This window comes from Herpailurus yagouaroundi, unplaced genomic scaffold (genome assembly GCF_014898765.1).
Source record: "Herpailurus yagouaroundi ecotype Mexico unplaced genomic scaffold, PumYag 28, whole genome shotgun sequence".
NCBI classification, from domain to species: domain Eukaryota; kingdom Metazoa; phylum Chordata; class Mammalia; order Carnivora; family Felidae; genus Herpailurus; species Herpailurus yagouaroundi.
Genome location: NW_024412376.1, coordinates 101,383,647 through 101,408,378, shown reverse-complemented (window position 1 = coordinate 101,408,378; position 24,732 = coordinate 101,383,647). Strand labels below are relative to the sequence as shown.

At 40.1% G+C, this 24,732-nt stretch overlaps 1 protein-coding gene across 2 annotated transcripts in view; it reads right to left on the bottom strand.

The window, feature by feature from the left end:
* Positions 1–24,732, bottom strand: part of RASGEF1B (RasGEF domain family member 1B) — a 563,026-nt gene that overhangs the window by 155,458 nt on the left and 382,836 nt on the right. For both annotated transcript variants that reach the window (XM_040480060.1, XM_040480070.1), the window contains one exon: positions 8,570–8,656. In XM_040480060.1, coding sequence (XP_040335994.1) covers positions 8,570–8,656 — 87 coding nt within the window. The remainder of the gene's footprint in view (positions 1–8,569; positions 8,657–24,732) is intronic.

The window sequence follows — 24,732 nt, the reverse complement described above, 5'->3', positions numbered from 1 at the left end:
TGTGTGTGTGTGTGTGTGTGTGTGTGTGTGTGTGTGTGTGTGTGTGTATTGTTAATAAAACATTTACCTCATATTTAAACATCAAGTACATCATAATATGGCTGTACATGTTGTACCATATATTTCAACCTTTATAGATAAGCTGTAAAGCAAGATCAGGATAAGAATGATTTTTGTTCAAGTTTGTTGTTTCCCATTTTTATAGTGTATAGGCATCTACCTGCTTCTGAACCGATGAATTTTGTAGACCTAATAAAATATATTCTATAGATATTCATTGTTCATATTTCATTTATTTTCTGTAGGTTTTGGGATCTTGCATTGAATATTTTTATATACTGATGGGAGAATATAAGTTGAACAGCTATTGGTTTAAGCATATTTGTTAAACCTTATTATAACTCTTTGGAGCTTATCAGACCTATTAATGGGGCCATTTTTTCTGCTAGGAATACTGGGATGGATAGATTTCTTGTCCTTGTGCATCAGGTTGCATTTGTTATCCACGTGAACTCCTGCCAGTGGACCCAAACTTCAGCCAAGGGTATGCTGGGGTAATAGTGGGAATCCAAGAATCTAAATTTAAAGGATATATTCTCAAGTCTGGTTATTTAATATTTGCAGACAATCCTCTTTAATTGATATTTTCTACTGTTTTATTGTGCTCCACTTTATGGTGATTCACAGATATTGTAGATCTTGTTCTCGTTTGTTTTTTACAAACTGAAGATTTAAGACTTTGGTGGAAATCACTGCAGATGTGATGGAAATAGCAACAGAATTAGAAGTGGAGCCTAAAGATGTGAATGAATTGCTGGGATCTCATGATAAAAATTGAACACATGAGGAACTGCCTCTTATGGATGAACACAGGAAGTGGTTCTTGAGATGGAATCCACTCCTGGTGAAGATGCTGTGAAGACTGTCAAAATGACAACAAAGGATTCAGAATATTACATAAACTTCATTGATAAAGCAGCAACAGGGTTTGAGAGGATTGACTTCAGTTGTGAAAGAAGCTCTCGTATGGGCAAATTGCTATCGAAGAGCATCTCATGCTCCAGGGAAGTCATTTGTTTAAAAAAAAAAAAAAAGTCACTCGCTGCGACAAACTTCAGTGTTGTCTCCTTTTAAGAAATTGCCACAGCTACCCCCTGATCAGTCAGCAGCCATCAACATCAAGGCAAGACCCTCCACCAGCAAAAAACTCATTGAAAATTCAGGCAATGGTTAGCATTTTTTAGCAATGAAATATTTTTTAATTAAGGTAGGTATTTGTTTTTAGACACAATACTACTGCACACTTAAAAGACTACAGCGGAGTATAAATATAATATTTACATACACTAGGAAGCAAAAAAAAAAATTCACTTGACTTGCTTTATTGCAATATTTGCTTTATTGTGGTGGTCTGGAATCAAACTGCAGTATCTCTGAGGTGGGCCAGTACAGGACAGTAGAGGGGTTCTGACTTTTGTAAAATTCTTTGTAGATGTAGTAGGTCACTCACATCGAATACTACTTTAACAACCATTATGAACAAGGACAAGAAGTTGAAAATAGCTGACTAAAATCCTGTGTGACAGGGTTATAGCAAAAGCTGGAGCCCAAAATGTTTACCCCAGGGAATCCAAACCTGCTTCCAATGGTGAAAGAATAGAATACAATGTCAAATATATGCATGAAGATATTTATAAATATTTTCAAACTAATGGCAGCTCCTACATCCAATGAATATCAATAGAAATGTTATTTGACCAGATAATGGGCCCCATTGCTGTTCCTGAGTTTGAATATTTTCAGCACAAACTGGTTTGCCTCAGTTCCAGGGGGAGCTTTTACGAAATTCAGGGTATGATAGATATCTGAGTTTATTATGTTCAGAATTCAAAGACAGGGTTCTCTGCTAAGCGGATTTCTGCTCATCACCTCATTCGCAGAGACAGACCTTAATGTGTTTATCTTGTCTTCCTTACTCAGGCTCAATTTGGGAGATGGGTCTTAGCAACTAGGCATTTTCACTTCTTTAATTGATATTGCCTACTGTTTTCTACTTTCACTAGATTCTAAGTGACTTCTCACAGAGCACGCAGCCACTTTCCCCCCAGTCTAATTGTGCACTAGGATACCACTGTCCACTGTACCACTGGCCAAAATAGTGGTGGTGTAGACAAGATGCAAGTTGATTTCTGTCTCAGGCAATAGAAGGCTGAACAAAAGCAGTCAACAGTTCTATGGAGTCAGAAACCCTGACGCTTAAATTTCATTTTTCTGCCATCCTCTCTTGGTCTAAGGTGGCTCTTCTTGCTTTTGCTACCTCATCTGTAGTCCAGACAGCAAGCGAGGCATGCCTTTCCCTACAAAAGGCATAACTCATGACTTGCATGCATCACTTCCACTCACATCCCACTGACAATAATCTCATCATGTTGCCACATCTAGCTGCAAGGGAGGTTGGAAAATGTGCTCTTTAGCTGGATGGACATATCCCAACTAAAACTTCCATTATCTCACAAGAAGAAAATTGACCCCTTACTTTGAAAGGTTCATTCTCACCTTGTCACAAAAAGCTCTAGAAGAGAAATATTTAATGCATTTTGCTCCATAGACCAGAAGCTAAATGTATAGAGATAGTGATCCAATCATACAGCTCATGCTCAAAGAATTAAAATTTTGTTTATCTGCAACTGTAGTAGTTGTAATGGCTACCTTTGCTCAGCATTATTATTATTTTCTAATTACTATTCCTGACTTTGGTATTTTTATTTTTGGAAGCAGCAGTAAGCCTGTGGGTTGGCTTCTCCATTCTCTCGGGTCACTGAGAGCCCTGAATATTGAATATTAACCCCAAGGTGCTTCTCACAGAATAGGTGCTATCTATCCAGATCCAGCTACCACATCATGATGTAACATTCAATGATTCTCAGTGGGCTGTCACTTATAAGACTGTTCTTAAAATGTCCCTGTTTGCTACCCTAAACTTTCCTTTGATAAGAAATATTCTCCAAGTGCTAAAAGGAGCTAAAGATTAATCTGTTACAGGGACACCTCTCTTTATTTTCTTCCCACAGATGCCTCCCACCTTTGAAATAAAGCGGTGCTCCATTTTGTTGATTCTGAGTTCACCAGTTCCTTTCTTTTTATCTATTGTTTATCCAGTTACTTCCAACTACCTCCTCCAGTCTCCCTTTCGCTCACCCGGAAATACAGAAGGCCCAGGGAGCCTTGTTTGTTTTGTTAGCCACCCTTCCATTTAATAACACTGCTATCCTTCAAGGCGGTGTCTCTCTCCATTTCCTTCTAGTCAAATCAAGTTAAAGTTACTTTCCTTTTGACTGGGGACATGCTTACCTATCACCTAAATTCCTTTTGAGAAAGGCAGGTTGGCATAGCCATGGTCATGGGCAGCTCCTAATCTAAAAACAGCTCCATCCGCTTTGTGTATTCTGCGCAATTTGCCAAGGTCATGGCACTTTACTGGGTTGTTTTGACTCGGCATGATCTACACAATGCTTGCTGAGCTGAAATAATGCTTCTTTCAGCCCAGTCTCTGGTCTTGCCAGTAGGGCCAATGAGAATTTTGTGGGAGAGCCTGTTAAGTTAAATTTTATGTCGTCCTCTAATGTTACTTATCTCTCAAAATCCCTGCTTTTGTCTCCATCATCATTGTCTTATTCCCTTTCAACAGTCCACTTTGGATCTGCCATTAATTTATTGAAATCCCAAAATCCCTTTTGCATTTACTGCTAGCCTGTGCAACCTCTTGGGGGCAACATGTTTACGGTCAAATACATTAAAGAGTAGTCTGTCTTAATTCATTCTCCAGAGTATCTCCTATGAATTACAAAGAAAGTCCTCCAGTTATAACATTGTGGGATTTGGGGGAATAAGTTCATCTTGAGCTTTCACAACACGATATTTAGCAGCTGCAAAGGCAAGGAAGACAAAGCTGCCAGGTCATCCCCTGGAAATCCCAAGACATATATTTTTAACATTTGCATTCTTATTTACATAAATTTGTATGCTTCGTTCAAAAGGCGCTGACTCCAATTATGCAAAATAAAACACGCAACTCCTCTTGATCTGAGAGTGGATAATCACACATTCCAGGCTTGCTTTCCTGCTGCCCAGAGTGATTTCTTTGGCTTTTCCCTCTCTGCTCCTGGAAGTTTTCCTCCTTTATATCTACCCTCTAATCATAACCATTAATGAAGAGTTATCATTTAATTATAAGACTGGAGTCGGTCCCAAAATATTCTTTTTTCAGATTGGTATTCTCTGTTGTCCAATTGGGATTTTCATAACACCTTTCCACCCCCCATAGCAAGGGAACAGTAGTCCTTGGTTCAGTTTGGGACACCATAACTGGGTCCGGCGTGCAGCCTTTCACCCAACAGAACATTTTTTGATGTGAGGAAGAGAGTTTGGATTCAGGGTCAAGTAACCATAGATTCAATTATTCACACCAATGCTGCTTTCCATTGACCCCTATAATTAAAAGCTTGACTTTGCTTACATTTTTGGCATCATTTTCCCCCTTCAGGTAGGTGGCAAACAGAGCTGATTGCAAACTGAATTCATTAGAGTATTTGACAGCAAATGTATAGATCCCAGAAGCCAGAGCTTTGGAGCAATCCACTCAACCCAAGACAGTCCCGGTGTCACTGTATGGATACCTGGCTGCTAATTCTGCCCTGCCAGAGGAGAGAGACTTGAGAATCACAGAGTGAAATACCACCAAACCAAGAATGGTCATACTACACTTAATTTCCTTCTGCTCTCTGAAAAGCATTCCAGAAAGTCACTCCCTACCATTTTTATAGAGCTGTTACTGTTTCTGATCAGGTATAGGAAAACACTGAGTAAACTCCGTAAACTGAGTAAACTGTCTACTGGATGAAGTGAAACTTAGTCAAAACAGAGCCCTCCAAGGTTTATTGACATCTGATGTTAGCCTTTGAAATGTCTTCTTTCTGTCCCCACAAACTGCTGGTCTATTTAGAACCTATATTAACAAAGTTGGGGCACCTGGGTGGTTCAGTTGGTTAAGTGTCTGTCCAGCTTCAGCTCAGGTCCCAATCTCAGGGTTCAGTTCGTGGGTTAGGGCCCCACATCTGACTCTGCGCTGACTGCTCAGAGCCTGGAGACTGCTTTGGATTGTGTCTCCCTCTCTTTGCCCCTCCCCTGCTCGTGCTCGCTCTCTCTCTCTCTCAAAAATAAATAAGAATTAAAAAAATTTTTTGAAAAGAACCTATATAGGGGCGCCTGGGTGGCGCGGTCGGTTAAGCGTCCGACTTCAGCCAGGTCACGATCTCGCGGTCCATGAGTTCGAGCCCCGCGTCAGGCTCTGGGCTGATGGCTCAGAGCCTGGAGCCTGTTTCCGATTCTGTGTCTCCCTCTCTCTCTGCCCCTCCCCCGTTCATGCTCTGTCTCTCTCTGTCCCAAATAAATAAATAAACGTTGAAAAAAAAATAAAAAGAACCTACATAAACAAAATAGGTGGGGCTGAAGGGGAATGAAGCAGAGACAAGGCAGTGAAGGGCTGGGGCAGTTGCCAACACATTTTGTGATGTGCGGAGAGGGGTTTTGTTTGCTTGTTTAATCTTTGTGCCAAGTGATACTCTTCTCACTAGGAACTCAAGTCAGCAGAGAGGAAGTGCAGATCCACTGAATACAAAGTACAGAAACTCAGTTCCACGTAGCTTGGGTTGCTTCCCTTCTATGCCTGCAAAACGTCAGGCCTGCAACTTCATGAGGAAGAGGCTTCTGTTCAGCCAGGGTTTCACACCCTGTGGACTGCTGCATTGGGCCGGACTTGCCACCAAGGCAAAATTACCAGGAATCGCCAGGCAAATAGATTCATTTCCTTTAAAATTTTTTTTAATATTTATTTATTCTTGAGACAGAGAGAGAGCATGAACGGGGCGAGGGTCAGAGAGAGGGAGACACAGAATCTGAAGCAGACTCCAGGCTCTGAGCTGTCGGCACAGAGCCTGACGCGGGGCTCGAACTCAAGGACCATGAGATCATGACCTGAGCTGAGGTTGGACGCTCAACCGACTGAGCCACCCAGGCGCCCCGATTCATTTCCTTTTAACAAGTACAAAAAAACTCTAACTCAGATATAAATTTTAAAAATAATAAATAAAATAAGATATTTATTGAGTACCTACAAAAAAAAAGGTACAACAAATTCTGGTTCCGCCCACAGATACCTATAAGTTGGAGAGAAAAGCCCTATTACAAGAAGTTTTGTTTGTTTTTGACATTTGTCAACAGCAGCTCTGTTTTATCCTGGGCACTGGATTGTGTGTGGCCTGAAGATGCTCTACTGGGCAAACAACAGAAAGGCAGCAGGAATCCCAGATATACTGCGGCCCTTCTGGTAAAGTGTGCTCGATATACCAGACTTAGGCTTCTCTTCCCAACATATGCTTCTCTTCTATCCCCTTCCTCAGTTTCCATTTCTTCTTCTTTTTCTTTTTTTTTGTGTGTTTTTATTTATTTTTGGGAGAGAGACAGAGAGAATGAGCCAGGGAGGAGCAGAGAGAGGGAGAGAGAGAATCCCAAGCAGGCTCTGCACTGTCAGCACACAGCCCAATGCGGGGCTCAAACTCACAAACCATGAATGAGATCATGACCTGAGCCAAAACCAAGAGTCAGATGCCTAACCGACTGAGCCACTCAGGGGCGCCACCCCGCCTCCCCAGCTTCCATTTCTTGACATAAACAAATTGAGGATGTGCTTCTCTAGGCTTACCACGTGTATTGCCTTTCATTTATTCATTCATTCACTTGCATAATTTGTTGAGTGCTTGGATACATAGTGAACAAAATAGGTAAAAATAACAACTTACATAGCGCCTAGGTGGCTCTGTCGGTTAAGTGTCTGACTCTTGGTTTCAGCTCAGGTCAAGACCTCACTGTTCGTGAGTTCAAGCCTTGCATCAGGTTCCACATTGACAGTGCGGAGTCTGCTTTGGATTCTCTATCTCTCTCTGTCTCTCTCAAAATAAAATAAACGTAAAAAAAAATAAAAAATAAATTAAAACTTGCTGTTATGGATTTATATTAAATCATGTAATCTGGTGACAGTCCCATGAGGCAGGTACCGTAATGATGTCCTTTTTATGGGTGACTTTGCTCAAAGTCACATAGCAAGTGAATAGCAGAGCTGGGATTTGAACCCAGGCAGGCTGGCTCTAGCGAGCCCACACTCAACCATCACGCTCTACACTTGTTGGTGGGATTGATGGGTATGATTCAGGTTCAGAAGAGTAGCACTTCAGGCAAAACCTGTAATTTCTCTTCTAGAAGTAGTCGTTCATTGCGCAAGAGAGTTTGAATAAGAGGTATGTTGTTAAAAGTAGAATCGTGGCTGGACCTAACACTAACATGTTGAAGGGGATCAGAATATGCCACTCCCAGATAATCCAGTTTGCCAAAAGAATTATTTTGAGCTGAAGTCAACTGAGAAACAGTTCCCCATCACTTTCAGTCTAAAAGCAGGGCATAAATCTCCCTTTCTAAAGGTTATATACATTTTTATTTTTGTTTATATTTTATTGTTTATTTATTTTGGAAGGAGAGAGAGACAGAACATGAGCAGGGGAGGGGCAGAGACAGAGGGAGACACAGAATCCAAAGCAGGCTCCAGGCTCTGAGCTGCCAGCATAGAGCCTGACACGGGGCTTGAACTCACAGACTGTGAGATCATGACCAGAGCTGAAGTCAGACACCCAACCGACTGAGCGACCCAGGCGCCCCCAAAGGTTACATAAATTTTTAAATGTGTCTTCTTCTCCCATACCAGCAAGAAGATGACTTTATCACCAGAGATGATTCTTATCAATGGGTAAGGCACCAACTTGAGTCTACATAACAAACTTAATAAATAACTCTTATCAACCCATTAATTTTCTCCATATGTTTATCTTCTCACAATTTACCATTCTGAGAAGCCCAACCCCTCCCCTCCCCCTGACCTTCTTCTTTCTCCTGCACTTCTCCACATTTTATTGCTTTTTGTTAAAATAGTATAAGCCCGGAATATGTAACTGCTTCTTTGGCCCCTCACTTCTTTTCTATGAAGGGCTCCTTATTTGTAGTAATAAACATTTTCTCTTGTTTATCTGTCTCTTTTTTTCCAGTTTGATTTGCATAACCCCAGGTACTAAGCCTAAGGGAGTAGAGAAAAAAAATTGGTTTTTTTTCCCCTCTCCCCTACAATGTAAATTACTAAAAGCACCCTCTTTCCTTCTAACAAGTTCTGATAGACCAGGGAAGGTAAGTTAAAGAGATCAGAGCAGGACATTGAAAGGGAGGACATCAGCAGGATGGGAGTGGGGGTAGAAGCTGAACACAGGCACCTCAGATTAACATCTCTCAGTTTAACATTTTGCTAAGGGCAAGGGTACACTAGGGCCAACCAGACTGGTCAAAATTTGGATTTTATCAACCACTTTTATGAGATCAGTTTGATTATTTCACCCAAATAGCTCAAGACAAAAGGCATAACAGCCAGCACACGCAGATCGTACTGTTGAGTAAGAAATGGATTCATTCTTACTTTGCCAACTGGCTTCTCAATCAGAGGGCTCGTAAAGCAGACTGGAGTTATGCCACTGCTGTACATCGAAAGCTTCCATTGCTGTTCCTGCAAGAAATGAAACACATGAAGAGAGAAAGAGAGAGAGACACAGAGAGATTTCAGACTTGGCTGGCTTTTCTGCTGCACAGAACCATTTTCCAGTTGCTCACAATAGTGCCTCAAGCACATAAACCTAAGGGTTGTCACTTGAAGTACCTAAGTCAGCAGTTTTTGCACGGGCATCTTCAATATGCAGTCTGTGCAAACTCAGTTAACCTTGTACAAGGACATATTACAAAACCGTTTAAGACATTTTGAAGGAATTCATGCACACATATTGACTTAGATGCAAAATACTTCAGCCTAATCTGTTAAGGTATCTTCCTAGAACATAAATCAGACTATGTGAATCTTTTTAAAACAAAAATAACTTCGGGGCGCCTGGGTGGCGCAGTCGGTTAAGCGTCCGACTTCAGCCAGGTCACGATCTCGCAGTCCGTGAGTTCGAGCCCCACGTCGGGCTCTGGGCTGATGGCTCAGAGCCTGGAGCCTGTTTCCGATTCTGTGTCTCCCTCTCTCTCTGACCCTCCCCCGTTCATGCTCTGTCTCTCTCTGTCCCAAAAATAAATAAAGGTTGTAAAAAAAAAAAAAAAAACAAAAACAAAAAACTTTACTAATAGCTCATTGCACAAAAACACTGGCCACAAGTCAATGTCAGTCTTCAAATCTTTAATTCTATGTGGGATACTATCCAAAGTTCTCTAGCTGCTTTTCAGAATACTCCAAATAGTGACTCTTGTGGTGGTGGTGGGGGGGAGGGTTGTTTTTTGTTGGTGTTTTCCTTTTTCTTTTTGTTTTGTTTTTACTTTTTCTGCGTCAGTTCTAATTCTGCCCCACAATTTAACCTAAAACTCAAGCCACATTACTCAATGTGTTTCCTTCCATTCTATGCCTTTCTTAATGTTGTTCCCGGTTCCTAAAATATCCTTTCCTTAGTATCTGCCTATGATTTCCTACCTGTCCTATTAAGCCCAGCTCAGATTCCCTAAGAAACATTTTGCTATTTTTCTCTACTTCTTTTCTTTATTTTTAAATTTTAATTCTAGTATAGTTAACATAATGTTCTATTAGTTTCAGGTGTGCAATATAGTGATTCAACAATTTTATACATTACTCACTGCTCATCACAATAAGTGTACTCTTAACCCCTTTCACTTGTTTCACCCATCCCCCAACTCACCCCCCATCTGATAACCATCAGTGTTCTCTAGAGTTAAGAGTCTGTTCTTTGGTTGTCTCTTTTTTTCCTTGTTCATTTGTTTTAATTCTTAAATTCCACATATTAGTTAAATCATATGGCATTTGTCTTTCTCACTTATTTCACTTAGCATTATACCTTCTAGATCCATCCATGCCACTGTATATGGTAAGATTGCATTCTTCTTTATGGCTGAGTAATATTCCATTATGTACGTATTTGTGTGTGTGTGTATGTATGTATAAACACAACTTTATTCATCTATTGATGGATACGTGGGTTACTCTCATATCCTGGCTATTGTAAATAATGCTGCAATAAACATAGAGGCACATATAACTTTTCAAGTTAGTGTTTTCATTTTCTTTGGGTTACTATCCAGTAGTGCAATTACTGTATCATATGGTAACTCTATTTTTTATTTTTTGAGGAACTTCAGTACTGTTTTTCAGTATGGCTGTACTGGTTTGCATTCCCCTGCAACAGTGCATGAGGGTTCCTTTTTCTCCACATCTTCACCCACACTTGCTGTTTCTTGTGTTTTGATTTTAGCCATAGTGACAGGTGTGAGGTGACAGCTCATTGTGCTTTTGATTTGCATTTCCCGGATGATGACTGATGATGAGCATCTTTTCATGAGTCTGTTGGCCATCTGGATGTCTCCTTTGAAAAAGTGTGTATTCGTGTCTTCTGCCCATTTTTTAATCAGATTACTTGGGGGTTTTTTTGGTTGAGTTTTATAAGTTCTTTACATATTTTGGATACTAAACAGATATGTCATTTGCAAATATCTTCTCCCATTCAGTAGGTTGTCTTTTAATTTTGTTGATGATTTCCTTTGCTGTGCAGCTTTTTATTTTGATGTAGTCCCAAAAGTTTATTTTTCTTTTGTTTCCCTTGCCACAGGAGATATGTCCAGAAAAAGTTGCTGTGGACAATGTCAAAGCAGTGACTGTCTGCGCTCTCTCCTAGGATTGTTACGGTTTCAGGTCTCACACTTAGGTGTAATCCATTTTGAGTTTACTCTTGTGTGCAGTATAAGAAAGTGGTGCAGTTTCGTTCTTTTGCATGGAGCCGTCCAATTTTCCCAACACCATTTGTTGAAGAGACTGTCTTTTTCCCATTTCATGCTCTTGCCTCCTCTGTCAAAGATTAATTGACCATATAATCACAGGTTTCTTTCTGGCTCTCTATTTTGTTCTATTCATCTATTCATCATTTTTGTGCCAGTAGCATACTGTTTTGATGACTACAGCTTTGTAATATAACTTAAGTCCAGAATTGTGACGCCTCTAGCTTTTTCTTTTTCAAGATCGCTTTGGTTATTCAGGATCTCTTGTGAATCCATACAAATTTAGGATTATTTGTTCTAGTTCTGTGAAAAATGCTGTTGGTATTTTGATAGAGATTACATTAAATCTGTAGATTGTATTTTCCTCTACTTCTGACTAGAGTCAGAATAAATCTCTCCCTACCACAAAGTCCATGTACTATCATTAGAGTACTTGTCACTTTCTGCTGGGAATGTGAGCTACTGAGGACAAGAACTCGTGTCTTAGTTATCTTTGTATCCTTCACAGTGTAGCACTGGTCTTATACATTGCTGTGGTCTAAACATTTGTGTCCCTGCAAAAATCTGTATGTTGAAATCCTAATCTCTAAGGTGATGGTGTTAGGTGATGGGGCCTTTGGGAACTGACTGGATCATGAAAGCAGAATCCTCATAAATGGGATTAAGGTCTGATTAATTAATTAAAAGAGACACAAGAGACCTTCCTTGTTGTGTGAAGATACAATGAGAAGTCTATAACCTAGAAAGGGGCCTTCACCAACAGTGCTGGAGCCATGACCTCAGACTTTAGCCTCTAGAACTGTGAGACAGAAGTTTCTGTTGTTTATAAAACACCAAGTCTATGGCATTTTGTCATAGTTGCAGGAACTGACTAAGATATACTGTAGGTGCTTTCTGTTAGAGCAATCTTTCTTTTTGCCAGCTGAATCTTTTTCTCTATGTAGTCACTAATTTCCAAAGACCCTCCAGATCCGGCTCTCTCCAGCTCCCAGTTCTCATGCCCATAACACACATTTTTCACTCTGTTTGCAGTCTTTTTAGAGGAGACACCAAGAGGATTGTTACTGAAGAAAAACACTTAACTGTAGGTACCAATAACCCCATAAAATAAAAATGACCTTTAAAAATTAATTAACAAGTATTGATCCATCCCTACCTCCTGCTGGCCATTAATTGGCCATGTTTCTTGAGTGAAAAGAAGATTTTTCAGTGGTCTTAGCAAAGGATAGAGTTTGGCCCTCTGGAATCTCTACCCCTGCTGTTACTAATTATCTTACCCTGGGCAAATTACTTGTTCCAGGGTGGCCCTGCTTGTGAATGTGGTTTGCATTATCGACACACATCATGCAGGGTATTTTGAGACTAATTGTGGAGATGTCTGTGACCTGGAAAGGTGAGGCGTAATTTCTGGGGAAGAAGCCCTGTAGTTTACCCTTAGGAGAAGTCATTCAAACATCTGCCTTCTTCCCCGGGTCTGAAAACAGGGGTTATGGTTGGATTCCAAGGGAGGTGAGGATTTCTGTCCATTAGGAGTTAAATGGAGACTAGCAACTCACTTCACAGGTCATATTCCAGCCATCAAAGTTTAATTACTATCAAACCCTGTTGGCTCAGGTCCTAACCATATTAGTGAAGCCATGATGAAAGTTCCAAGGGCTCCCATTACCAAACCCCACCTTCCAGAGATAAAAAGACACTGCATGGCACCAGGGAAAAGGTCAAAATATATCTACTTGAGATTACAACTTTTTTTTTTAATGAAAATGTTGATGATCAGGACATATGATTCTGTTTTGAGGAAGTCAATATGCAGACACAGTAGATGAATCTGAAGAACTCTGCCCTTCACTCTGAGGCTGGTCCAGTTGCTATGGCAACATATAACTAGTTTTCTTAGGTTGTTTTGCAGCCTGATTTTCTTTAGACTAAAGATTCCCTTGATATGTTTGCACTGCGTATAGTTAAGACTAAAACAACCCAGTAGTTGCAAAACATAGATTTCTTACCTAGAAATTACTGCTTTGGTGGGGAAATATGTGATGATTTTCGGCCATACCTACAAGGGAATTTCTGAAATCATGGGTTCATATGCAACACAAAGTAGTGGTGGGCATACAGTTATTATTAGCCAGTGTCTCCCTTTTTCTGTATCTTTTCCTCATTTCAGGATTTCCACATAAGGTTTTGCTGTTGTTGTTTGGGGGATTGAGGGGCGGGGTGGCTGGTGCTAACTGCTGCTCTGCATTGAACTCCCCATTTGCTAAATGTGGGGGACGAGGGTGCTGAGAATGGACTTGGACCAAGTGGAATTACAGAGAATTAGAGAAAAGTTGTTGAAGCCTCAGGCAGCTCCCTGCAAAAAGAGAGCAATTACTGCCCTCATCTTCTTTTCGTAATAACTTCAGAGCACCCCTGAGAAGCTACAGAACTGCTCAGAGATCCCCACAGGAAAGGTACCTGGGGTTTTTGTTCTATGACTGAATTCCTAAAGGGAGAGGGAAGAAGTGGTTAAGGACTTGAACTGTAATTACAACCTTCAGTGTTTATCCTGGCGCCTGAAATGTAAGAGCAATTCCTGGTGCTAAAGGACAGGAATAATCTAGGATTTTAAAGGACATAAGGATCACCTGTTAGGCTCAGCTAGTTGAACAGTGGGATCAGTCCAGATGGCATCTACTTAAGGGTGCATCGCTGGGCAGCTCAAATGAATCTAATAACCTGAAGGAAAGAATGAGTCCTCCTTCAGAAATCTGATGGACATTGTTGTCCATCAGCTCCCCACCCCTCCTCCCCAACACCTTGGGGCTAGGAACAATGTGTTCTGTTTTGAGATGGAACCAGAACCTAATTTAAAGATTGCCATGCCTCCATCTAGCCTTACCTAGTCACATTATTTATGTGGAGTAAATATGATTGGGAGTGCTTTTAAAGAACTGCCAACGCAGCACTTTAGTTGCTCCTCACAAAAGTCATCAGCTGTTTCTGGGACCTAGGATGTTGAGGGAACTGGGACATTGCAAACATTCAGTGGGAACCCAGGAAGGAGAAAGTTCCGGAAAAAGGACATGCTATAGGTCATCAGCGTTGCTCTGGCCCCTGTTTTCTCTGGCCGCCTGACCTGATGGTTGAGGCCAACCAACAGGGAATTGGATTCACCCCGCCCATCCCCGCTGAAGTTGCTTCCTTGCAAGGGTCAAGCGCACAGATGCAGAGGTGAGGTGGCCTTGGGAAGGGAGGAGAACTGGGTGGAGGGCCATTAAATGTTGACTCACTTAGGCTTACCCAGACTTCCTCCCTTTTTCCACATTCTAAAACAATTTTGGTGAACTTAAGTAAACTGTGCATACTGCTAAGTTTTCCTACTTCCTTTTGGGTTATTATCACAGACCTAGACCAGCTCCAGTATATGAAAATCCTCTCCCTCTAAAACTTGCAGGCATAGAGTCACAGGGGCAAACGTACCCACAAATAGTCCAGTTTCTATATTTTCTGGGCAGAATTCTGGTAGAGGCGCCCTGCTTATGCATTCTTCAGCACCTCCCTCAGTGCTCGTTTCCCTTAAATGCTCAGCTAAATTTTTGCATGTAAATTTCCATTTCTTGGATGTTTCACATGCTGGTTTTTAAAATGTCTCCTGTGCTTCTGCCTTCCTTTGCTATGTTTTATGCATCTTCAGTAGCACCTGTACCTACCACAAGGCTACCATTACAAAGAACATTAAAACAAGTGCTTTCGAAACACTCAACAACATTAATGGGACTCCTGAAAGAAAGAGGCACATTCCCTTCACTGCCTGCTTGTGTCTATGGGTTTCCTGCCAGCCTTTATCCAAATGCACGTATAATTAGCTACGACACCACTTTGCATCACACTCTTTTACATTTTTCACCTAACATCACATTACATGTTTTCTGTGTTATTACACAGTCTTTGGACTTAATATTTAGTGACTACATAATATTCCATCAACAAAATAGAACATAATGTATTCGGTATCTTGATAGATATTTTTATTATTTCCATTTTCCCTCTAATTGTTTTTGAAATTTAAAAAACAGTTGTATTGAAACAATTCATGTCACATATAATTCACCCATATAAAGCACACGATGAAGGGGCGCCTGGGTGGCTCAGTCGGTTGAGCATCCGACTCTTGATTTCAGCTCAGGTCAGGAGCCCGGGGTCGTGGAATTGAGCCCCATTTCAGGCTCTGTGCTGAGTGTAGAGCCTGTTTAAGATTTTCTCTCTCTGTGTCTCTGTCTCTGTCTCTGTCTCTGTCTCTCTCTCTCTCCCCTCCCCCTCTCCTCTGCTTTTGCTCACTCTCTCTCTAAAATAAAATTAAAAATTAAAAAAAAAATAGTAAGTGCACAATTAAACATTTTTTAGTTTACTCACAGTATTGTACAGCCATCACCACAACGTGATTTTAAAATATTTTTGTCCCCTGTCAGAAGAAACCCATTACCTACTAGCAGTCATTCAGCATCTCTCCAGCAGCTCTCCTCCCTGTCTCAGGCTCCAGGCAACCACTAGTCTACTTTCTGTCTATATTTTTGCCTATTCTGTACATTTTATATAAATGGAATCATATAATATGTGGTCTTTCATTTAGCGTATTTTCAAAGTTCATCCTACTGTTGTAGCATGTATCACTAATTCATCCTTTTTCATTGTGAAAAATATTCCACTGAATGGATATACCACATTTTATTTATCTACTCATCCATTTGAGTTGTTTCCACTTTGTGGATATTAATAAGGCATCCAGGAATATTCATGTCCAATGGATGGGATGTATGTTTTCATTTCTCTTGACTATACACATAGGGGTGGGAATACTAGATCATAATTTAGCTGCATGTTTCACCTTCTGAGGAACAACCAAACTATTTTTTCCTATAATTAACACGCAATATACTCTTTTTTTCTTTTGAATCATTTCTTCAGAACATATTTCAAGGAGTAGGGCTCCTGTGCCAAAGATATGGACCTTTTTTATGGCTTTTATTCTATACCATCCAATTATTGTTTTTCAAAAGGATTAAACTGGTTGACACAGCTAAAATTCATATTTGTCATATATGTACACATGTACATATACACACAACTCTTTTTTTATATATAGCAAACTTATGAGAAAGATGTCACAATTAACTACATATTTATAGATGAAGACACTAAAGCCCACGGGGGTTAGTAACTCAGTGTCAGATGACCAACCAAAGCAGTACAACGCCCCTTTTATGGGCTTCATTACTTCAAGTGTCTGTACCCAGTATGTCCCTGGTTTCAATGAGTAATTGCTGACTATGTCTCTATACTGTAATTTCTTCAGATTGTGTCACAGTGAAACAATAAGCATGGAGTCAGAGGCACGAGCTCAAATTCTAGCCCCATAACTCGCTAGCTTTGAGATCTTGAGTAAGAGCTGCTAAATCACGATAAGCCTCAGTTTCCCCAAATATAAAACAAGATGATACCTACACCATAGGCTTGCCTAGAGGATTTAAATTAAAATTTGGCTCACCCAAACAAAAAAAAAATGCATAAAAAATGCTAATATTATTTTTTCATGTGAGTAACAAATGTTCTATTTTATTCTTCCTTGATGCCCTCTTCAGAGTGAAATATCACATACCTACGAATCTCTATTATGATTTAATAAATAGATTTCCTCCCCTTTGTCAATCAATAAATTATCCTCTGAGTACTATAACTTAGCTCTGTGCTAAGTTTATAAGAATTTTTGTATAGAAATGTTAATAACTAATACAAAGGCTTATAAAGTTTTCAATAAAAATTTTAACAATTATAGATTATAATAATTGTAAAAGCTACAGATACAATAGGAAAGCTACAGAAGTTTATTAAGTAACTTTATATAGATAAATTTATTTTTTATCTTTAAAAAATATTGGAAAGTTGGGGTGCCTGGGTGGCTCAGTCAGTTTAATGTTTGATTCTTGGTTTCAGCTCCAATCATGATCTCATGGTCGTGAGATTGAGCCTTTGCATTGGGCTCTGCACTGAGTTTGGAGCCTACTTGAGATTCTCTCTCTCTCTCTCTCTCTCTCTCTCTCTCTCACTCCCCCTCCCTCCCTCCCTCTACCCCTCTCCACTGTTCATGCTCTCTCTTTCTAAAATAAATTAAAAAATAAAATAAAAAATATTCAAAAGTTTACATTGTAAATCATAATTATAAATTTATTTAAAATAGTTTATTTAGGGGCGCCTGGGTGGCGCAGTCGGTTAAGCGTCCGACTTCAGCCAGGTCACGATCTCGCGGTCCATGAGTTCGAGCCCCGCGTCGGGCTCTGGGCTGATGGCTCAGAGCCTGGAGCCTGTTTCCGATTCTGTGTCTCCCTCTCTCTCTGCCCCTCGCCTGTTCATGCTCTGTCTCTCTCTGTCCCAAAAATAAATAAACGTTGAAAAAAAAAAATTTTTTTAAATAAAATAGTTTATTTAAAATAAATATATTTTAAACATATTAAACATTTAAACATTTAAATATATTTAAAATAAACTATTTTAAATATATTTAAATAGTTTATTTAAAATAAATATAAATTTATTTAAAATTAAATAAAATATAATTTAATTTAATATAAAATTAAAATAAATTTTTAAAAAGTAATCAATTATGAGTTAATAAAATAAGCATAGGCTCATAAAAGTAAATGCTTATAAAATAAATATATGTCTAGCTCTAGGGACCTAGTAAATAAGATAATAATGATATAATGGAAAGGGCCCTGGCCTCCTATTGTGAAGATTTGAATTTGAGAACAGCTGTGACACTTACTTGATGTGTGACCTATCTGGGATTTTATTGCTTCAGCAATAAAAAGTATAGCATATAATTTGTATTTTCTTAAAAGACGATCAAAATAAAGCAAGGTATTTGAAAACAATCAGCACCACCAAAGAATTATACATCTCTTTGGAATGTCAAAACCAAGACGTGATAGTTACACGTTACACAATGGTCTATTCACTTGTATGATATGAACCCTAAATTCTCTAGCAGTTCAGAAAAGATAGGAAGGAAAATGAAAATGAGAGGTCATCTATGTCAACATGAGAAAACATCACATAGAAAAAATTGATCTCCCAGTTCCCATATGTCACTGATGGTCAACTTCATACCCAAAATGATCCCAAATGTTTGAGCCCTGAGAGATCCAAATCTAAGGTGATCACAATGGAGCTTTCAACAGGAGGGAGGGAGGAAGCCAGGGATGCTGTAACCTGCATCTTTGCAGATGAGGGCTGCTTAGAGACTGGTAGTCAATTTGGGGAAAGCTATCAATGGGTAAGAGGCATCTTCTGGGCTAAATTGTGTCCTCCCAAAATTCATATGTTGAAATCCTAACTCCCAGTACTTCACAATGTGATTGTGTTTGGAGTTAGTGTCTTTAAAGGGGTGATTTAATATTTAAAATATGTCCTTAGGGTCCCAATCCAAATGACTCTGGTCCTTATAAGAAGGAATTTATACATACACATATATAGAAGGAAGATCGTGTGAAGTCACAGGGAAAAGGCGGCCATCTACAAGCCAAGGACAAAAGTCTCAGAAGAAACCAACTCTTCTGACACCTTGAACTCAAACTTCTACCCTCCAGAACTATGAGAAAATAAATTGTTTAAGCCACCTAGTCTGTGATACTCGGTTATGGCAGCCGTGAATAATTAACACAAGCCATCTTAGCAAGAAAGACAGTATCAGGGGAAGAGCTTTTAGGGCAGAAACCTTTTGGGGACTTTTAGGTAATCAGTGTAGGAAAGGTTCCCAAATGAATTGGAGAAAGGGTGCTTCAGTGACCGGTGATAAAGCAGATACAGAGTTTGAATGGGTGATGTTCTGTACATCAGTACTGAGCAGGCCCTGGGGATCCTCAGGCAAATTAGAGGCTGTCTCGGTGCCTGGGTGGCTTGGTCGGTTAAGTGTCTGTCTTCGGCTCAGGTCATGATCTCACGGTCCGTGAGTTCGAGCCCCGCATCGGGCTCTGGGCTGACGGCTCAGAGCCTGGAGCCTGTTTCAGATTCTGTGTCTCCCTCTCTCTCTGCTCCTCCCCTGTTCATGCTCTGTCTCTCTCTGTCTCAAAAATAAATAAACGTTAAAAAAAATTAAAAAAAAAAAAAAAAGCAAATTAGAGGCTGTCTTACCCTCAAGGAGCTCACCCAAGTCCAGGGGGCAAGAGAGGATCCAAAAGGAGCAGTGCATATTAAGGATTGAGGAGAAAGAGCAACCAGCCCAGCCGGGAGAGCAGTTCCTGTGACCTGGAGGCTTCTAAGAGGAGCTGGTGCAGGAGTGGAGCACAAGAGATCAAAGCAAAGTTAGGAAGACAAAGAAGTGGTGTGGGGCACAGAGGGGCTGGAGGGGGCTGGGGATTTGAAACAGGGTTTACAGTGTTTCAGGAAGAGGAAATATCATGAGGGCAAGAGGTATGGAGTAAAAAGAAATGTTGACTTTTTATGTGAGCCACAAATAATTTGAAGCTGTTAGATCTTACAGGGTAAGGCAGAGGTGGTGAGAGATGGCACAGGAAAGGTAGGCGGGAAGCCCAGGATTCTTTCATAACAATGTTTGAATGGATTCCTTGGCTGGCAGACAGGAGTGTGAATGTGAGAGGGGGAAAGACTGTACTCAAGCTGCCGTTGGAACAAATCTGGAAAGATGGGCTAATGCCTGAAAATCTGGATTAGCCAAGTCGCAGCAGGGCCACACAAATGGAGAGACTTAAGAAAGGGGTTGCAATTAAAATCATAAGAATTTAAACATTGCTTGAAAGTGGAGGTTGAACTGGGAACAATTACTTGTTCTATTCCAGGGTTCTAGGGAGTAAGGAAGTAGAGGCAAGGAATACAGACTCTTGCTAGGATTCCAAGAAGAGGGGAGGATGTGGTAAAGGTGCAGGTCAGGCATGTGGGGGGACCGTGGGTTTGCATCAGGGTGCAAAGAGCACTCACTGCTTTGGAGTTCTGGTTTTTTAAATGTATCATTATGTGATGGCAATTTCGTACTACATTTTGGCTCCAGCCTGTCTTCTTGTCTCAACTTGAACTTTCTTGGGCAGCCAAAATTTTCTTCTCTCTCCCATGCAAACACTTGGCTTATTCATTCCCCAGTTCTTTCTCACACCTTCGCCTCCCCCTTCTCACAGACACTGGCTCTACCATCTACTAGTCGTGGAAACCCAGGCAAGTTGCTTCACCTTTCCAAACTTTACACTTCCTCCCACAGGAAATGAAGATAATGATAATGCCCACTGCAACAAGTTCATTGTGTGGATTAAATGAAAACAACAACAACAACAACAACAACAACAAAACACAGGGTTTCAAGGAGGCACAAGGAAAGATGCTCTAATCCAGCCCTGATGGTGGAGATGGGTGAGGTTCAGGGAAATCAAGAAATCTTCACACGAGTGGTAAACTCACTTCTACCTACTTTCACTCATAAACAACTCTTCCTTGGACTTCTGGAGGATTCTCCACTCTTCCTCTCCTCAGATCTGCTCTCCACACTATACCTGAGAGACTGAGAAGTCTTTTTAAGAATAAATGGAATTATGACCCTCCTGCTCTACTGCCTTTCCCCTTAAACCTAACACTCCAGAGGTTTCCTCCTGCTCTCAGATAAAAACTAAAATTTATCTTGGCCTACAAGACCCTCCCTGGTCAAACCTCTTTCTACCTCACCTGACTCATATTGCACCATTGTCCTCCCTTTGGTGTTTTGAGTGACAGGTTCTCTTCTGCCGTAGGACCTTGGCTTATGCTCTTCTCTCCTCTGGAAAATCTTTCCCCCCATGCCTGCATCCCACTCAACCTCCTCACTTCACTTTCCAAGTTACTCCAATTCTCCCTTCAGTGTCAGCTCAGCTGTCATTTCCACGGGTTCTATTTCCCTCCTTCTGTGTTCTCATCCCACACAGCATTTCTCCTTGGCAGCTCTTATCAGAGCTGTTCTTGATTTGGGCACTTTTTGTACCTGTATTTGTAGGACTTTTAATAAGAAAGCACATATTATTTGGGTTCTAGGTCGTGTTTTCACCATAAGCATATTTGCTGTAGATTCCTTACCGCAAATATTTTCACCACATAACTCATTTGCCACAAGGCAATTTTGCCCTAAGAGATAAAAAGATAACTGGTTGAAGGTTAGTTTGATTTCTCCATGGACACAGCAAACCCTTTTTCATATTGTATAAATCTTAGCCTTGGGGTGCCTGGGTGGCTCAGTTGGTTGAGGATTCGACTCTTGATTTTGGCTCAGGTCATGATCCCAGAGTCATAGGATCAAGTCCCATGTCAGGCTCTGTGCTGAGCATGGACCCTACTTAAGATTCTCTCCCTCTCTCCCTCTGCCTCTCTCCCCTGTTCACATGTATGATCTCTCTCTCTCTCTCTCTCTCTAAGATAAATAGATAGATAAAAAAATATTTTTCATTAAAAAAAATCTTAGCCCTGATAATGGTTATACAGTGGTGCAGAATTTTGAACCCACATTTCTGATAGAACTTAGGAATGTCTACCAGTAGACATGTGACAATATGCCAAGAACAAACAACAGTGTAGACGGGTTTCACAACACAATACAAAGCTTAGTTACAAATATACATTCCAGTGTTTGGAAACTGATACCTCTCTTAATGAATGAAGAAATTTCAGTGAAAAAAGAAAAAGCAAGATGCTAAAGGAGACAAAGGAATAAATAATCAAAAAAAAAAAAAACCCACAAATGCATAAAACTATGACCAAAAGACTTTGAAGGTAAGCATTTAGGTACAATCTGCAAAATAAAATCAGTTATTTGTGTAATATTGCCATAAATCTATATACATTTTACATGTATTCAAATATTTCATATTTTACAATAAAATCTGTTCATTTTTCATGTTTCATTATGTTCTTTTAAATGAAGGTCCTTTTCATTTTTCATGATTTTATCTTTTATACCAAAATTATCTTATGGCCAATTAGTTATGCAGTGAAAATGCCTGTGATGAATATGCTTGTGGGAAGGTGCTTATAGCAAAAATACTGAATATGTATTATTTGTCTCCACTCCCCATAATTCTTAAGTTCCCCCCGGGTCAGGGTTTCTCTATTTTTATCCATCACTGTGTCTCCAAACTCTAACACAGCACCTGACATACCATAGGCGCTTAACAAATACACATTGGGTAAATAAATGAATAGGTGAATGAACAAACGGCTGAATTCCTAAGACGCTTCTTAAACAAGAGAACGGACAAAGAAAACAGGGTAGAGTTTTCTAGGCAGTAGGTTCACACACATATAGGAGGGATGAGAGAGCAAAGGTATTTAAATAACTGCAAATTGTCTGAAGGGACACAGGATATCATGGAAGCTGGAGAGGACGGCAGGGTCAAACCTTTAAGGATGATGATTATCACGAAGATATGAAAGATCCAGCAAAATATTTAAGGCAAGGAGCACCTAGATTGGCCATGTGCTCTACAGAAATCACTGTGGTGTCATGGTGAAGAACATATTAGAGTGTGAGGCTGAAGGCCCAGAGTTCAGGCAGGATCCTGGGAACTAAAATAGGCAGTGACATTTCAGGATATAGAGAAGAAAACTGGATTCAAAAGAATCAGTCTATTGTCCTCATGACAGCTAACTGTTGAACAATATTCAAGGGTTTTTTTTTTAATTTACTTATTTTGAGAGAGAGAGAGCACAAGAGAACAGGGTGAGGGGGAGGGAGGGAGAGATAGAGAGAGAGAGAGAGAGAGAGAGAATATGAATCCCAAGCAGGTTCCATGCTGTCAGCACAGAGCCCCACACGGGGCTCGATCTCAGGAACCACGAGATCATCATCTGAGCCCAAATCAAGAGTCAGATGCTTAACTGACTCAGTCACCCAGGTGCCCTGTTTTGTTTTGTTTTGTTTTTAATATTACTTGGCTCTTTGCCTGTGTCTAGTAAATGCCCTCACTCCATCTTGTAAATATATCCAGATAATGAGTATTATATTTTTGTGTTCCCAAATGAGAGTGGAGGTGTCTCTAGAGCATGGGTAGGAAATGGGAAAAAGAAGTCATCAATCAAAGGTATAAAAACCTGCTCATTAATTAGGGATATCAATTAACTTTAATCTTTAAACCAACTTAACTTTTAAACTAAGGTGTGCTTTTTGTTCCACAGCAAAGGAACAAAATGTGTACAGGTGATGCGAATAAATCGGCAAGATATAAGTAAATTATGGTAGATATCCTCTGACTGACATTTTGGCAACAAATCACCTTCACTATAGTTCCACTATAATATTCAGAGCCAGCTCCATGGGTATAGGAGCCAGCTCTACCTATACACAGAACTCAGTGCTCACAAGAACCCTGTGCTTGGCATAATGCTCTGTTGTTGCCATCTTAAAATTCTCAATAATTTTATCATGAAACTTCATTTTGTAAGTGAAATCCGATGGGATGATGGATGGAGGATACACAAGTATAGAGGAAATACACACAGTACGTATGACTGCTGCTCCTTGTCATCTTATTTGCATACGGTGTCAGCGATGTCTCATGAGCATAAAATGCCAGTGGAACCACAACGGGTGGCATTTGAGAGAGACTTAGTGCAAGTACAAGGTGTAAGTGTGTCATGTCTACACATGAGTAAACAGAGACACTAAGAGCCCCATCAGACCATGCTTTCCGTTTGGACTTGAACTTGCTTCAAACATAACATGAAGGCAATAGTGTTTTAAGAAACATGAACAACCAAGGAACCTAAGCATATTCTTTATTCTCTCATGAGCCAGCCACTTAGGCTAAAAAATGATCATATAGAAAGAAAGGAAAAGATGGGGCAACGCACAGTTCTTTTTCCTTATAGTCTTTCTTGATTCCTCCATACACCAAAAGCAGAAAGTGTTGGTATAGTATGTGTGTGTGTCAAGAGGTGGAATAAAAACGCTTGAGTTAACTGTGCAGTATGTCCATTGTTCTGGCAAGAATGAAAGACAGGTGCTTACACAAGCCAGTAAGTATTGTTTCATTTCAGTGGGTCTGCATAAAAGTTAAATGCTCTTATATTTACATTTAAAGTTAGCATTGCAATCTGTATATATAAGTGATGAAATTCATCCTAATAATTTGATTTAATATTTCTTTACGTGGAATGACAACAGCAAATAAAAAACACCATGACAAGTTGAGAGAGAGAGACTTCAGGAGAAAGGACAACACTATATATGTTAGTACATTTAATGGCATTAGTTTCACCTGTTTTTTGAACCAAGGGTCCTGCATTTGCATTTGGCTGAGGGCCCTGCAGTTAATGAAGCCAGGAACCCTCCTAAAATTCTAAGCACGGCCAGGTACTAAGGTAGCATTGCCATGTACTAAAAGTAGCGGCAAGATAATCACCAATCTTGTTGGTAAGCAGTTAAAAAAGAGCTAACAAAATTCAACTGTATTTTAAAAACTAGTTTGTCTATACAAACTGCCACAGTGTGCATGGCATGATGGGTGAAACCTATGCTTTCAGGCAAATTTATCTTGATATGATGTGAGAAGACTACGACAAATTGTACTTGATACATTCCAGCACTTTTCCCAAATCAGGAGCTCACGTAAAACACAAGTGACAAAGGCAGTCAAACTGGATTCTGGAATCACTAAAAATGATCTGTCTGAAAATGTATGAGCTTCATCTGGTCCAGGCACCTCTAAATGCCCTTTAACAACAGGTTCAGGCTAAGTTTTGGATTCTGAAACAATACAGACAAAATTTCTGTTTTCAAAGATCCAATCAATTGACATTAGTACAAAT